General features: G+C 36.1%; 1 protein-coding gene across 6 annotated transcripts in view; it reads right to left on the minus strand.

Annotated features, from left to right (window-relative positions):
* Window positions 1-18,202, minus strand: part of PHKA1 (phosphorylase kinase regulatory subunit alpha 1) — a 139,400-nt gene that overhangs the window by 100,305 nt on the left and 20,893 nt on the right. For all 6 annotated transcript variants that reach the window (XM_055268708.2, XM_063634348.1, XM_055268710.2 and 3 more), the window contains exons 5-6: window positions 8,618-8,700; window positions 2,590-2,670 (exon numbers count right to left, since the gene is read on the minus strand). In XM_055268708.2, the coding sequence (XP_055124683.1) occupies window positions 2,590-2,670; window positions 8,618-8,700 (164 nt within the window). The remainder of the gene's footprint in view (window positions 1-2,589; window positions 2,671-8,617; window positions 8,701-18,202) is intronic.

Genomic DNA, 18,202 nt, shown 5'->3' on the forward strand with positions numbered 1-18,202 from the left:
AAAAAACTTTAAATCAAATATACAAAAATATTGATAATATCCAGGTAGTGAGAGTTTGAGAAAAATGGCAAAAAAGCTCTATATGTAAATTTGTAATAATAAGTACCAGTGCAAAAAGAAACAGGTTGTAATAACATGTTCTCAATGTTTGTTTCCAAAGGTATTTCTCTGTCAAACACTTTTATTCACTGAAAGAAACAGCATATGATTAAAAAAAAAAGAAAAGAAAAATGACATCTATGGTATATAATGACATATATCCACCATATGAGGATGGGGAAGTGTAAACTAGTGGAAATATTTTTGAAGGGCAATTTATTTTTTTTTCATTTGAAATTTTTTTTTATTATACTTTAAGTTTTAGGGTACATGTACACAACGTGCAGGTTTGTTACATATGTATACATATGCCATATTGGTGTGCTGCACCCATTAACTCGTCATTTAGCATTAGGTATATCTCCTAATGTATCCCTCCCTCCTCCCCCCACCCCACAACAGGCCCTGGTGTGTGATGTTCCCCCTTCCTGTGTCCATGTGTTCTCACTGTTCAATTCCCACCTATGAGTGAGAACATGAGGTGTTTGGTTTTTTGTCCTTGTGATAGTTTGCTGAGAATGATGGTTTCCAGCTTCATCCATGTCCCTACAAAGGACATGAACTCATCATTTTTTATGGCTGCATAGTATTCCATGGTATATATGTGCTACATTTTCTTAATCCAGTCTATCGTTGTTGGTTCCAAGTCTTTGCTATTGTGAATAGTGCCGCAATAAACATACGTCAGCATGTCTTTATAGCAGCATGATTTATAATCCTTTGGGTATATACCCAGTAATGGGATGGCTGGGTCAAATGGTATTTCTAGTTCTAGATCCCTGAGGAATCACCACACTGTCTTCCACAATGGTTGAACTAGTTTACATTCCCACCAACAGTGTAAAAGTGTTCCTATTTATCCACATCCTCTCCAGCACCTGTTGTTTCCTGACTTTTTGATGATCGCCATTCTAACTGGTGTGAGATGGTATCTCACTGTGGTTTTGATTTGCATTTCTCTGATGGCCAGTGATGATGAGCATTTTTTCATGTGTCTTTTGGCTGCATAAATGTCTTCTTTTGAGAAGTGTCTGTTTATATCTGAAGGGCAATTTAAAAGTATACATCCCTTAACCTAAGGGTTCCACTTTGAGGAATTTTTCCTATAAAAATATTTGTGTAAATTTACCTGGATGTATGTACAAGGATCTTCACTAAAGCATTATCTAGAATATTAAAAAATAAAGACAATTATGTCAATGGAGCAATTACTAAATACTGTATAGCAGCTGAAAAGAATAAACTAAATTTGTCTGTGTGAAATGACATAGAAGGATGTTTGGTTATGTTGTTCAGTGCACTATGAGATTGTTAGGCCAGGCACAGTGGCTCACGCCTGTAATCCCAGCACTTTGGGAGGCTGAAGCAGATGGATCACCTGAGGTCAGGAGTTCGAGACTGGCCTGGTCAACATGGCAAAATCCTGTCTCTACTAAAAATAAAAAAAATTAAAAAAAATTAGCTGGGCATGGTGGCAGATGCCTGTAGTCCCAGGTACTCAGGAGGATAAGGCAGGAGAATCTCTTGAACCCAGGAGGTGGAGGTTGCAGTGAGCCAAGATTGTGCCACTGCACTCCAGCCTGGGCGACAGGGCGAGACTCCGTCTCAAAAAAATAAAAAATAAAAATAAATAAATAAATAAATAAAATAATAATAAATAAATAAATAAAATAAAATAAAAATAGAATAAAATTCTATTGTGACTCCCTTTGTCCTCTGTTCCATGTAATATTTTTTACTTTGAATTCTACTTCACTTGACATTCACATAGTCACCCTAGCTCTTTTTTATGTTTGTCAGACTGTATTTTGCTCATCCTTCTGTTTTTAATCTTTATGTATCATTTTGTTATATTAGAGCTCTTATAGACAGCATATATTGGATTTCCTTTTATTTTTTAAAATCTATCTATATCTTTGCATATTAGGAGAGACTAAATCATGCATATTTCTCATAATGGATATGTTTGATCCTATTCCTGCTATCTTATTGTATGTCTTCTTGTTTCCAGAGAAGACAAGAGTGGGTAGGATGAAAAAGTAGAGCCAAGTTGAACAGTAATGCTGCTGCTGCTAATGATGATGATGATGATGATGATTTGGGGGATGGAGGAAAATAAAGAGGATAGAGGATTGAGAGAGGATTCCTTGACATAAAGCTTGGTCAACTGGTAAATGGAAGGAATAAAAGCCTTCTTTTGCTTGTTTTTGTAATGGTAGAGATGATAAGTTCAGTTTAAGTCCTTTCAAGTCCTTATGGCATATAATATAAGTAGAGACATGCCACAAAAGCAGTTGGATATCAAATCTGCAGCTTATGAAAGTTTTCATCTACATATCCATGGTTCTACAGGAGAATCTGAATGTTGCTTGTGGTTTAAAATAATCATTAATTTGATTATGGTCCACACTCACATTAAGTTTTATCTGTGACAAAGGGATACCAGACTTCCTTATCCCATACTTAGTACAAACAAGAAAGGAAAATTACCTTTGCCATTCCAACTGAACTGGCATTCAACTCTGAGATCCCTTGGTTGGTCTTGTCTCCACGTTCCCATATCCCAAAGTCCTGGCATAAAATAACCAATATACAATTAGCAAGTCATAACTACTAAATATTTCCTAGATGCAGGAAGTGTTTACCCTTGAATAAAAGACACTAGGAGTAACTAACTTGCCATATAAATGTATACCCACAATGCTTATTAAGGAGATGCTAATGAGTGGGGTGGCCCCTGCAGCTACTTTGCCAATAGCTTTAAATTATACTGGGGCCTCCAAGCCGTTGGAAGACTCCTCAACAGTTAATCAGGAGGGCTAAGAACTATAACTCTATCTGGAGAGGTGTTTCTCAAAATTTTTCATTAAAGCAAATACCCAGTAGATCTGGAAGATGGAGCCTAAATAGCAGCACAATATTTTATTGTAAACATTCATTCTAATTTTACTCTCTATTGGTACTGACAATGTACCACGCACTAATTTATGCATTTTACATTATCTTCCTTAATCCTTACATTTTATAGATGATGAAACGAATGATGCAAAGAGAAGTTAAGTGACTCATTCAAAGTCACACAGCTAATAAGTGACAGAGCCAGGATTAGAATCCAAGGAATCTCACTCCAAAGCCTACCCTCTTAGCCAGAGCTCTATAAATCCCCTGAATCATATAGCTTTTAAAATTACTTTTAAAAACTTTTTATTTTGGAACAACTTTAGATTTATACAAAAGTTGCAAAAACACTACAAGGAAGTCCCATATGCCTTTCACTTAGCTTCCCCTGATGTTAACATCTAACATAACCACAGTGTAATAGTTAAAGCTAAGAAATTAACATCGGCACAATACTATTAACCAAACTATGGACTTTATTTGGATTTTACCACTTTTTCCACCAATGGCCTTTTTACATTCCAGGGTCCAATCCAGAATTTCATGCTGCATTTGTCATGTTTCTTTAAGTCTCTTCTAATCAGTGACAGTTCCTCAAGTCTTGTCTTTTGTGACCTTGACACTCTTCAAAGATTAGTGATCAGGTATTTAGTAGATTTCCCTCAATTTGGGTTTGCTTAATGTTTTCTCATTAGATTAGACTGAGAATATGCATTTTAGGCAAGAATATGTATTACAGACATTATGCTGTGTCCTTCTCAGTGCATCATAGCAGGGATATACAATGCTGATGCGTCTTATTACTGGTGATATTAACCCTCATCACTTGGTTAATGTGATGTCTGCTGGGTTTCTCAATTCTACTGTTACTATTTTTTCCTTTATAATTAATAAATATCTTGAGAGAGATACTTTAGGAGTATGCAAATATCTTGTTTCTCTCAAACATTAACTCACTAATTCAGCATCCACTGATGGATCTTGCCAGAAACAATTATTACAGTGGTGCTTTAATGGTGATTTTCCATTTCTCTTCATTACTCCTACAGCCATTAGTTGCAACTCTTCTCTAAGGAAGAGCTGTCCTTTCTCTCCCATTTATTTATTTATTTATTCAGTTATTTATATTGCTATGAACTTACAGATATTTAGGTTTTTCTCTGGCTTATAATAAAACACTATCACTATTTATTTTGTTGTTCAAACTGTTCCAGCTTTGGCCATTGGGTATTCTTTCAGGTTGGCTCCTGTGACCTTTTGACATGCCTATTCCTTTTTGAGCATGGCTGAACATGGTAGGTCCTGCCTGCAATCCCAGCAGTTTAGGAGGCTGAGGTGGGAGGATCACTTGAGCCCAGGAGTTCGAGACCAGCCTGGGCAACACAGTGAGACCCGGTTTCTACAATTTTTTTTTTAATTAGTCAGGCATGATGGTGCTTCTATAGTTCCAACTACTAGGGAGGATGAAGTGGCAAGATAGCTTGAGTCCAGGAGGTTGAAGCTGAAGTAAGCCATGATTGCGCCACTGAATTCTAGCCTGGGTGACAAAGAGAGGCCCTGTCTCAAAACAAAACATAACAAAACAAAACACTCCCCTTTTGAACATTTCTTCACTTTTTGGCACTGTAAGATGCTCTGATCTTATCTCGTATTTTCCCCACCATAGCCCTGGAATCAACCACTTTCATAAGAAGTCCTGGTTTATTTAATCAGAAAATGATAGTCAGAATCCAAGACCTGGGCACTGGGTACAGTCATTATCACTGAGGTGTCATTGCTTCTAGGCCCTCTCATTAAATGGAACTTGGAAACAGACATGTGCACATGTGTATGTGCATGCACACAAACACACACCCTCCCACACACATCTATATCTCTGTATCTACCTTTAATTACTTTTCGTGCCAAATCTCTGAGTTAAAGTGAAGTTTCAGGAAGGTAAGCCACGTTTAACCCATGACTGGCCTTACCTGTCCCCCGGTCCAGCTCCATTCTAGTTTATACAGCAAAGGTTAGAGTATGAGAATACAGAAATATCAATAATTCTACTGTTATAATCATTGGATATAATGGAGAGGCCAAAGAACCCTAACTTCTGCACTGAACCACAGCAGGCCTGTGGTGTCAGAAGCAAAGCCATCAGTCAACAAATAATGTTTGCTTGCATAAAATTATCTATGTTAGGTTTGTGCTTCTGGTGAATATGAAGTAACAAGGTTCCAGATTTACCTTCCCACCTGCAACAACTAAAAAACTATTTATAACATAATGGTTTTCAATACAATGAACATCACATAATGAAGGACAGTGATTTCTGAGAAAGGGCAGCAAATAGGATGAGTCCTATGACTGTCCCAACCTACTGTTGTAAGAGTTTCCAGGCCACTATACAGGGAGGAGAAAATTAAACAGAGCCTGGCAGACTCCCTGAGTTGAGGAAATGGAGCTGAGTACAGATACACCAAGGTAACCATAATTTGCAGGACAGACTAGCGGAGAAGAGAAAGCTACACAGAAAACTACAGAAATCTGCAGAGGGTCCCCCTCAAATATTCAGCAGAATAATGAAGAATGCATGTAAGTGAGAAAACTACTTGAGGCTAAGGAAAGAACCATCCAAAGAATTAAAGGGAAAAAATACCTAGTGCTCACACAGGACAAGAAATAGTGCCTGTTGCAACTAGCCAGACTAGAAAACTTCATAATTCAGGGGGCATGGGGTAGAGTATTCAGAAGTGTCTTACCTATGTAGTGGAGAATAACTAGCCCCAGACTAGACATGACTCTGGTCCCACAAAACACATTTTAAAAGTAATAATGGATTAAACTGTTTTCAACTAAATTAACTAGGTCCCTGAACAAAGCTCGGGAATATTTACAGGAATACAACAATATCTAGGATGCAACGAGATAAGATTCATGATGTCTTTCATCCAATAAAAAATTACTAGGCATGCAAAGAAGCAGGAAAATATAGCCCATAACGAGACAAATCAATCAACTGAAACCAACCTGGAACTGACACAGATGTTAGAATACTCAGACAAGGACATTAAAGCATGTATTATAACTATATTCCATACATTCAGAAAGTTTAGTAGATACATGGAATATAGAAAAATAGACTCAAATTCAACTTTTAGAGATAAAACTGTATATGAGCTGAAAAATACATTGGGTGGGATTAGTGACAAATTAGACATTGTAAATAAAAAGATTAGTGAAGTTGAAGGCATAGTAATAGAAGCTATCCAAAATGAAACACAGAGGGAAAAAAGAATTAAAAAACTAAACAGTACATCTGTGAGCTGTGGGACAACATCACACAGCCTAATACACATGTTATTGAATACTCGAAGGAAGAGGGGGAACATAAAAACAATATGAAGAAATAATTGCCAAAAACTTTGGGTGAAAATGATACATGCACAGATCTATGGAGCTAAATGGACCCTAAACAGAAGAAACATGAAGAAAATGACACCAAGGGATATCATAATCAAAGTGTTTAAAGTCAGTAATAAAAGAAATTTTTTTTTTTTTTGAGACAGATTCTCACTCTTGTTGCCCAGGCTGGAGTGCAATGGTGTGGTCTTGGCTCACTGCAACCTCTGCCTCCAGGGTTCAAGCGATTCTCCTGCCTCAGCCTCCCAAGTACCTGGGATTACAGGCACGCGCCACCACGCCCAGCTAATTTTGTATTTTAGTAGAGACAAGATTTCTCCATGTTGGTCAGGCTGGTCTCGAACTCCTGACCTCAGGTGATCCACCCACCTCGGCCTCCCAAAGTGCTGGGATTACAGGCATGAATCCACCATGCCCAGCCATAAAAGAAACTTTTAAAAGCAGACAGCGGGAAAAGGCACATTCATGTAGAGGAACAAACATAAGGTTGACAACAAATTTGTCATCAGAAACAATACAGGCAAGAAGACAGTGGAACAACATTTTTAAAGTACTGAAAGACAAAAATATCTGCCATCATAAAATTCTAAACCTAGTGAAAATATTTTTCAAATATGAAGATGAAATAAAGACTTCTTCAGGCATACAAAAGCTGAAATAATTCATCACTAGAAGAATGAAGAAATCTTAAAGAAAGTTTTTCAGGCATAAGGAAATAATGCCAGTTGGAAATCTGAATCTACATGAAGAAAAGAAGTACACCAGAAATGGTAAATGAATTTCTAATATTTATTTAAATATATTTAAAAGATAACTGTCCAATTAACAGAAATAAAAAATATGTGTTGGTCACAAAGGAGGAGGGTGGTTAGTAAGAAGTGGAAAACAGGCCAGGTGTGGTGGCTCATGCCTGTAATCCCAGCACTTTGAGAGGCCTAGGAGGGTGAATTGCTTGAGTCGAGGAGTTTGAGACCAGCCTGGGCAACATAGCGAAACCTCGTCTCTACAAAAAATACAAAAATTAGCCAGATGTGGTGGCGTATACCTTTAGTCGCAACTACTCAGGAGGCTGAGGTGGGAGGATCACCTGAGCCTGGGAGTTTGAGGCTGCAGTGAGCCATGATCGTGCCACTGCACTTCAGCCTGGGTGACAGACAAAAACAGAAAAAGAAACAGAAACACAGATTCAACAAATAATAATAACTTTTGTATCTTTATGGAGGTATAAATGATATACAAAAAAACTGCACATATTTAAACTGTACAACTTGATTAATTTTGATATGTTTTCATGTGTGAAACTATCATCATAATAATGAATATTTGTAAAATTTCCAAAAGTCTTCTGTAATTTATCTTTCTCTCTGCTCCTCTCCTGAGGCAATCATGGATCTGCTTTCTGTCACTATAGATTTCTAGAATTTTATGTGAGTAGAGTCATACAGTCTGTACATTTTTTGTCTAACTTCTTTCACTAAGCATAATGCCTTTGAGATTCACCGACTGATGCATGAATCAACAGTTCATTCCTTTTTATTGATGAGTAGTATTCTATTTTATGGCTATACCACAGTTTGTTTATCCATTTACTTGTTGATAGATATTTGGGTTATTTCCAGTTTTGGAGATTATGAATAAAGCTTCAATGAACAACAACGAAAAGTTGTCTATGTTAGACTGAAGAAGAAAAAAATCGCATTCCTGTATAGTGTCTAACATTTTATACAGAGAAGATGTTAACTATATTATAATTTAACAGAAACCTACCTCATATGGTAGTTGTAAGGAAAAATAACTTATTTGCATTGTAAGCACTGAATCAACACCTACAGATAATATTACAAACATGACTAAATTTTATTTCTAAGTAGCTAACTGACCCACAATACAACCTAGCTATCTTGCTCTTAAGACATTAAATCATTAAAATAAGACCACAATTTAGCCCAGATTGCCAAATACATACCATGAGATATCACAGAATTTGAAAGGAATGAAAGTATAGCATCCTGACCCTCTTGTCTCTGTAACCCCCTTGAAGAGAAGACATAGGATGACAGGTCTTAATAAAGAAAGAGGCTAAAGACAATTTCTGCCAGAAGCCTTTTAGGTTGGTTCACTATGAGCAGCAGCATTAAGAAAACAACTGAGTTGCCCAGTATTTAGAAAACAAAAACATCATATGTCTAAAATCCATTCTAAAATCAGTACTTACAGCAGTTTTATATGCAGCTTCAATGTAAAACACAAGGTTCTGTATGAAATTGACTTCATCTAGGCTGTGGATGATATGGAGTCCTGAAGAAAGAGGAAATAAAGATACAGAACTGGTCAATTATCACTATAAGCTTTATAGGCAGCCATAGTGACTAAGTGATCTCACTACTCCCAAGTAATCCTACTCCTGCCTAGGAACAACGGAAGGCACTTTGATCTTAAACTATAAAAACAAGACCACAAACAAGTCCTAGGCTAGTCTCCAACTAAGCAAGATATAAGCATATTTCAACATGGAATAATTTTAACTGTTATTTACAGATTTTACCAAAAAGTAACATCTGATTCTATAGGTAACTAATTTATAATATGCTTAAATGTACAAACCTAAGCACTTGGGGAATAAAAGACAAATATTTCAAAACTGAGCTGGAAGGGGTCTAAATACTAAGCAAGAAATAGATAAAATTATGATTTTAAAAAGGACTTAAATTGCATTTTTAAGTAAAAATGATAATTATTCTAAATGTAAGCCATGCAAAGATATTATAACTTACACACAGAATGTTTTACATGAATTATCCATTTAATTTTTACAACAACAACCCTAAGAGGTAAGCACCTCTATTTTCTCCATGAGGCTTAAAGGAGTTAAAAATTTTCCTAAGGTCATATAACTAACAAATAGTGGAACCAGGACTCAATTGACTGTTGATTTCAGTTTCATTTCAGAGAATGCTGAATGCAGTTTCATTAGGAGGTAAGATGCTATACTGCCTCCTAATATGTATAATATGATCCATTTTTGCTTAAAAACTCCTCTCTTTATATCTCCCCCCTCAAACATACAGAACTACACAAATATATACCAGGAGGATGTTAGTTAATAGCAGTTATCTTTGGTGGTGAGATTCAAGGTAGTTTTATTTTATCTTTTCTGGACATTTTTTGCAATTTTACAGTATTCTACAAGAAATAGGTGCTACTTTTGTAATTTAAAGTTATATTAAAAAGCAAAATCATAATAAATCAGAAAACTGCAGGATATATTTTGTAAAATTTTATACAAAATTATTAAATCCTGAGCACTAAAAGTTTTTATACATGTAAAATTTACTAAGCAGTTAACTTTTAATACTCCTCTTTTATAACAATAAATATTACTGTTTACATATTAAAGACTCGGTTTGGACTACTTGATTCTAAACTAAGAAATCATTTCAGAATTTAAAAATCAGGAAGCTAATTTTTCCTTTCCGGTCTATAACAAGCAGGAGGGAAAAGTAAACATCAGGTTAGCTATAGAGACTAAACTTCTAAGCTTCTCATATTTACTTGGTGGAGGCTATTCTATTTAAACAAAACAATTTTTGTTCGCATTTGTCACAAAAACAGATGTGTTGGTTTAATGGAAATGAGTACATGTGCCAGCTATGTAGTTGTGTTAGCCAGAAAAAGCCAAGAATTTCTAGTTTGCTGAACAGTGGGCATATCTAGAGCAATTAGATCTAGGTGAAAAAAACTTCCTTAAAAGGGCTTGAGAATGGAAAAAGTCCTCTCACATTCTTAGAAGCATGATGGAAAATGATTGTCAAATGTTTCTTAATGTCAGCTTTCAAATGAACTCCACTGTGAATATCCTGAACACCCATTCCAGTTCAGAAAGAATTCTAAGAACTAACATGCCCTTCATAAGTCAGCACTTAGTAATACTCTTTCATGAAAAAAATCAAACTGTACCGAAGGATAACCAGTGAGTCTTCCTCCTACCCAGAACCACATCACCTTCACCACTGCCAAATCTCTCTGGAGAAACCTGTTTTACCAGTTTCTTCTGTACCCTTTCAGAGATATATTATGCATGCACAAACATTACACAAAGGGTAGTAGTGTATATTATACTACATTTTGCTTTTTCATATACAAGTAACTTGGAGATAATTTCAAATACATCTGTCTCATTTTTTTAATGGCTACAGAACATTTCACTGAATGGTTACTCATGTAACCACTTCCCTACTGAAGGATATTTAGGTTGTATCAAATCTTTCATCACTACAATGTTGCAATGAGTATTTGTCGAAATATATCTTTATGCACATGTGCCAGTACATCAGGGCAGATATTTAGAATTGCTGACCCAAAGACGCATGCATATTATTTTCCAAAGTTTTATTATGAACACGTTCAAACAGAAAAAAATGAAACAATTTTACAGAGGACCCCTGTATACTCACCATCTGAACTCCACCATTAACATTTTAGTATACTTTGTTCATCATATATCTATCCATCTTCCTTTTTGATACATTTCAGAATAAGCTGCAGATATCCGTACACTTCCCTCTAAATACTTCATCATGTATATTAAATTTTAATAATCATCTCCAAGTTATTCTTCAAAGAAATTCTACAGTTTATATACCAACACCAACTGCCTGTTTCCCTACATCTTTGCAAACACAGATTTTAATAAAAATTTTTAATTTTTGTCTCACTTTAATGGATAAGAACTAGAACCTCCTTGTAGTTTAATTTCCAGTTTTTTATCATGAGTAAGGTTGTAAATCTTTTCATATATTTATAAGCTACCTGTATTTCATATTTCTTTTCCTATGAACTGTTTGGTCATGTCCTTCAGATTTTTACTGAATTGCTGGTCTTCCTGGTACATACATATACCAGTCTTTGTATATGTATGGTCTTAGTATATATATATATATATATAAAATGGTATATGTATGGTCTTGGCATATACATACATATATATATATATATATGCACCATCTGTATAATATTAAGCCACATTCTGTCATTTTTAAAAACTTTATTGAGATACATAAGTATGCATTATAAGTATATATTCAATGGTTTTTAGCGTATGCACTGTTGTACGACCGTCACCGCAATTGATTTTAGAACAATTTCATCGCTCCAAAAAGAAATCTTGTACCCATTAGGAGTAACCATACATATATATGTATGTACCAGAAAGACTGAAAATTCAATAGAAATCAGAGGCTGAGAGAAGGCAGAAGTATGAAACTGGCCTTATTCATCTTAGATTTGTATCACAGCTATACCATACAAATGCCACATATTTCTACCACTTATGTCCTTTTGCTCATAATCTCCATTCAAATGGCCTTCCCTTCCTTCCCATATCTTGAAATCTCACTGTTCTTTCAAGGGCCAGCTCAAATGCTATCTCCTCTGTGATGCTGTCATTGCTTCCCCTCTTCTGTGGTTCGCACAAACATATTGTGTGTGTGTGTGTGTGTGTGTGTGTATTTGCTCAGCATTAAACTTTAAAAAAAACTTTTTCTATTATTGATATTTTAACGAATATTAAGGAAATTAGTCTCTTGCACATCATATGGTTGCAAGTATTTTTGCTAGTTTGTTGGAATTTGGACTTTGTTTATAGTATTTTTTTATTATCAGAAAATTTTTTTTTTTTCGAGACGGAGTCTCGCTCTGTTGCCCAGGCTGGAGTGCCATGGCATGATCTCGGCTCACTGCAACCTCTGCCTCCTGGGTTCATGCGATTCTCCTGCTTCAGCCTCCTGAGTAGCTGGGATTACAGGTGCCCAACACCACGCCCGGCTAATTTTTTTGTATGTTTAGTAGATACAAAATCATATTGGCCAGGCTAGTCTTGAACTCCTGACTTCGTGAGCCACCCGCCTCAGCCTCCCAAAGTGCTGGGATTACAGGCTTGAGCCACTGCGCCTGGCCACATCTAAATCTTTGATCTATTAACATATATTTTAAATCATGGAACTGTGTAACTTTATAATTAAAAAGAACTATATGATTGGTACTATCAGATTGCAAACTCCTTCTGATCCATGGCTGTCAAAATAGCATCCACAGCACAGGGAAGCTGCAGTAGCAAAGTGGCAAAGTGTGTTTTTTCTTGTAACAGTAATGACACTAACTTCTTGGAAAGACGCCGGTAAAGAGAAAAGATGATAGTGACATGGGACATCAGCTTCATAGCTTTATCTTGTCATCTTTGTGTGCCAATGCAATTGAGCAGAGACAGAGAAGGCAAAAGTATGAAACTGGTATTATTCATGTTAGACTTGCATCACAGCTATACCATACAAATGCCAGACATATCTACCATTTATGTCCTTTTGCTCATTATATTCTCCATTTAAATGGCCTTCTTCTCTCCATATCTTGAAATCCTGCTGTTCTTTCAAGGCTCAGCTCAAATGCTATGTCCTCTGTGATGCTATCATTGATTCTCCTATTTTGTGATTCACAGAATTTTGTTTTTCTTACTTTTATGAACTTAATTTTTTACTCTGTATTATAGACAAATGTGTACTTTAATTTTAAGGAAGGAACTATATCTTATTTATATCTGCATCTTCTAAAAGTATCTCACATAGCCACTAAGAGTATCTCACATAGTATTCTGAACGGTATTAAACAGCATTGAACAGTAGATGTTTGAAAATTTATTAAGTGATTTTAAACACCTCTGTTAACCACAGGAAAGGGATCAGCCTCTTGAGGAAAGGTCATAAATGGAGTACCTCTGGATCCTGTGCCTCCTGTAGAGCTGAGACACTGCTTGTTGAACAAAGAATGCAGAGGTGAGTACACATAAAATGAGATAGGGCTGGATTAGACCAAAGGTGACTATATAAAGAATACTAAGGCATACAGGGCTCCAGAAATGGAGCTAAATCAGTAGTCTATTGCACTTATATTCTGCACTCATCTGTATAACATTAAGCCTCTTTCTCTCATTTTTAGAAACAACCTTATTGAGATACGTAAAAAGCATGCATAAGAAGTATATATTCAACGTTTTTTAGTGTATGCACAGTTGTGCGACCATCACCACAATCAATTTTAGAACACTGTCATCACTCCAGAAGAAATCCTGTGCCCCTTAGCAGTCACTCCCCACTTCCCTTCTACAGTTGCCCCCCAGCCTAAGTAATCACTAATCTACTTCCTGTCTCTATGATTTGCCTTAGCTGACATTCATATAAATGGAATCATACAATATGTGGCATTTTATGTCTGGGTTCTTTCACTTAGCATAATATTTTCAAGGTTTGTCAGTGCTGTGGCATGTATCCATAATTCATTTTTTACTGCCCAAAATATTCCATCTTGAGAGGTAGCAGTAACATGAAAAAAAATTTAAAAATTCCATTGTGCAGATGTATCATATTTTATTTATCCAATTATCAGTTGATAAACATTTGGGTTATTTTCGTTTATGGCTATCATAAGTAATGCTGCTATAAACATTAATGTATAAGCTTTTGAGTGAACATGTTTTCATTTCTCTTGGGTATATATATACTTAGGAGTGAAACGGCTAGATCATATGGTATCTCTTTTTTAAGCCTTTTAAGGGACTACCATACTCTTTTCCAAAGCAGCTGCACCATTTTACATTTCCACCAGCTGTGTATGAGGGTTCCAATTTCTCCACAGCCTCAGCAACACTTATTATCTGTCTTTTTGATTACAGTCATCCTGATGAGTGTGAAGTGGTATCTCATAGTGGTTTGGACCTACATTTCTTTCAAAATTAATGATGTTAACTATCCTTTCATGTACTTATTGGTTATCTGAACATCTTTTTAGAGGAATGTAAATTCTGATTCTTTGACCATTTTTAATTAGGTTATTTATCTTTTTTTTTTTTTTTTTTTTTTTTGAGACGGAGTCTTGCTCTGTCGCCCAGGCTGGAGTGCAGTGGCGCAATCTCGGCTCACTGCAAGCTCCGCCTCCCGGGTTCACGCCATTCTCCTGCCTCAGCCTCTCCGAGTAGCTGGGACTACAGGCGCCCGCCACCACGCCCGGCTAATTTTTTTTTTTTTGTATTTTTAGTAGAGACGGGGTTTCACCGTGGTCTCGATCTCCTGACCTCGTGATCCGCCCACCTCGGCCTCCCAAAGTGCTGGGATTACAAGCGTGAGCCACTGCGCCCGGCCGGTTATTTATCTTTTATATTAAGTTCTGAGAGTTCTTTTAGATACAAGTACCTTATCAGATAAATGACTTGTGAATATTCTATACTATTGGTTGCTTTTTTACTTTCTTGATGGGGTCCTTTGAAGCACAAAAGTTCTTAATTTTGATACATTCCAGTTTATCTATTTTTTCTTCAGTAGCTTATGCTTTTGGTGCCATATCTAAGAGGCTTTTTCTTAACCCAAGGCCAGAAACATTTACTCCTATATTTTTCTCTAAGTGTTTGTTATGTATTGAATTTTGTCCTCCCCTCAAAAATTTGTATATTGAAGCCCTAACCCCCTAATATGACTATATTTGGAGATAGGGACTTCAAGGAGATAATTAAGAAGATAAATGAGGTCATGAGGGTGGCCCTAACCCAATAGGGCTGCCGTCCTTATAAGAAGAGGAAGACAAACCAGGAGTGCACGCACATAGAGAAAAGGCCATGTAAAAACACAGGAAGGGTAGCCATCTGAAAGCCAAGATGAGAGGCCTCACCAGAAACCAACCCTGCCAGCCTTGCTCTTGGACTTCCAGCCTCCAGAACTGTGAGAAAATAAATTTCTGTTGTTTAAGCTGTTTGAGATGGAGTCTCATTCTGTTGCCCAGGCTGGAGTGCAATGGCGTGATCTCGGCTCACTGTAACCTCCACCTCCTGGGTTCAAGCAATTCTTCTGCCTCAGCCTCCTGAGTAGCTGGGATTACAGGAACACACTACCACGCCTGGCTAATTTTTGTATTTTTAGTAGAGACGGGGTTTTGCCATGTTGGCCAGGCTGGTCTCAAACTCCTGACTTTAAGTGATCCTGCCACCTCAGCCTCCCAAAGTGCTGGGATTACAGGCTTGGGCCACCACGCCCAGCCTTGAGTTAATTTTTATATATGGTGTGAGGAAGAAGTCCAATTTCATTCTTTTGCATGTGGACACACAGTTGTCCCAGCACCATTTGTTGAAGAGACTATTCTTTCCCCATTGAATTATCTTGGCACCTTTGTCAAAAATCAACTGAGCATAAAGTGATGGCTTATTTCTAACCTCTCAATTCTACTCCAAAGAGCTACATGTCTATACTTATGCCAGTATCTGTACTGTTTTAATTAATATAGCTTTGTAGTAAGTTTTGAAATTAGGAAATTTGAGTCCTTCAACTTTCTTCTTTTTTAAGATTGTTTTAGCTCTTCTGGGTCCTTTAAATTTCCATATAAATTTTAGAAACAGCCTGACAATTTCTGCAAAGTCAGTTGATGCTGAATCTGTAGATTAATTTGGGAAATGTTGCCACCTTAACAATAAATCTTCTGATCCTTGAATATAGATGTCTTTCCATTTATTTAGATCTTTACTTTCTTTCAACAATGTTTTGTATCTTTCAAAGTACAAATTTTATATTTCTTTTGTTAAATTTATTCCTCATTTTTGATCCTATTTTAATAGAAATTATTTTTAAATTTCATTTTGGTTATTCACTGCTACTGTTTAGAAATATAATTCATTTTTGCATTTTTATCTTGTACGTTGTTACCTTGCTGAACTTTGTTTATTCTAGAGTTTTAATGAATTCCTGAGGATTTCTCTATGTAAGAACATATCATCTGCAAATGGAGATAATTATACTCCTTCATTTATCTGATGCCTTTTATTTCTTTTTATTGGCTATTTGCCCTTGCTAAACTGCCAGTACAATTTTAGATACTGGTGGCAAGAGTTGATGTCCTTGTCTTATTCTGATCTATGGGGAAAAACATTCATTCTTTCACCATCAAATGTTATGCTAGCTGTGGATTCTCAAAGATGCCATTTATCAGGTTGAAAAATTCTCCTCTATTCCTTATTTGGTAAGTATTTATCATGATAAGGTGTCGAATTTGTCAAATGTTTTTCTGTGTCTACTGAGACAATAATATACCTTTGTGCTTTATTCCATTGACATGATGTATTGCATTAATTTTCAGATAATAAAACAACCTTGCATTCCTGGAATATATATGGTTTGGTCAAGGTATATAAACTTGTTAATATATTGCTGGATTCAGTTACCTAGTATTTTGTTTATTTTTATGTCTATATTAATAAGAGATATTGATCTGTAATTGTACTTTGTTGTGATATCTTTGTCTGGTTTTAGCATCAGAGTAACGGCTTCACAGAATGAGGTTGCAAGTGTCACCTCTTCTATTTTTGGAAGCGTTTGTAAAGAACTGGTGTTCACTCTTCTTTATTTGGTAGATTTATCAGTAAAGCTATCTGCACCCGGGCTTACTTCTTTGTGGAAAGATTTTATATTACTAATTCTCTTTGATTGTAGTAAGTCTACTCAGATTTCCTTTGCTTCTTGAGTCAGATTCAGTAGTTTTTCTTTCAAGAAATTTTCCCACTTCATCAAAATTATCTGATTTGTTGGTAACCAGTTGTCCATAGTATTCCCCTTTAGTTCTTTATAGTTGTAGTGATGTCCCCTCTTTTATTCCTAGTTTTAGTAATTTGAGTATTCTCTCTTTTTCTCTTGGTCAATGTAGCTAAAGATTTATCAATTTTGTTGATCTTTTTAAAGAATGAACTTTTAGTTTTGTTGATTTTCTCTATTGTTTTTTCCATTTTCTGTTTCATTAATTTCTGCTGTAATGTTTATTACTTCATCTTTTCTCTTTGCTTCGGGTTTAGTTTGCTTGTCTTTTTCCAGTGCCTTAAGGTGGGAGGTTAGGTTACTGATTTTTCTTTTTTTTTTTTTTTTACATTGGTGTTTAGAGCTATAAACTTCCCTCTAAGCACTGTTTTCTCTGCTTCCTGTAAGTTTTGGTATGTTGTGTTTTCTTTTTCATTTAGCTCAAAGTATTTTCTAAATTTGACTCATTGGTCATTTAGGCGTGTATTGCTTAATTTCCATATATTTGTGAGTTTCCTAAGTTTCTTTCTGTTCCTAATTTCATTCCATTTTGGTCATAGAACATACTTTGTGTGATTTTGAAATCTTTCAAATTGATTGAGGCTAGTTTTATGGTACACCATATAATCTATCCTGAAAAATGTTCCATGTGCCATTGAGCTAGTATATGGTTTAGCTTCTTGCTCTTATTGAGCTGCTAGCCTCCTCTTAATTGCTTAGAACCCAAATCTCCATTGTTTTTTGAGATTGCCTTTAGGCTTTAACTTTTCCACACTCTGTTAAATAAAGTCAATTCCTTTGGGAAAAGCTACAGAGCTTTGTGTCCTTACAGCCTGCCTCTCTCCCCAGCAAAATTTCCGTGCCAGTGCTCCAGAGCTAGTGGTGAGAACAGTGGGCCACTTCTTTTGGAGTGACACCCCTGCTTTACAAATTGAGTGCTGGGAAAGGATGGTAGCCTTTGATCCCTCCTGGTGGGGAACCTCCACCCTAATAGTGTAATGGGCCAAGGTTAATCAGGGCCTGTGTAGAGCATTGCTAAATACTCTATGAAGATCTGGCATACTACCACTTATATCTCACATATGCCCTTTCATTCTCAAGGTAACTGCCTTACATAAATTCTATATCAATCTTGCCTTAAAGTATTTCACTAACTTCCTAACTAGTCTGCCATCTTAATCTTCTTTCCTATCCAATCTATC

Source organism: Symphalangus syndactylus, chromosome X, assembly GCF_028878055.3.
Source record: "Symphalangus syndactylus isolate Jambi chromosome X, NHGRI_mSymSyn1-v2.1_pri, whole genome shotgun sequence".
NCBI lineage: Eukaryota > Metazoa > Chordata > Mammalia > Primates > Hylobatidae > Symphalangus > Symphalangus syndactylus.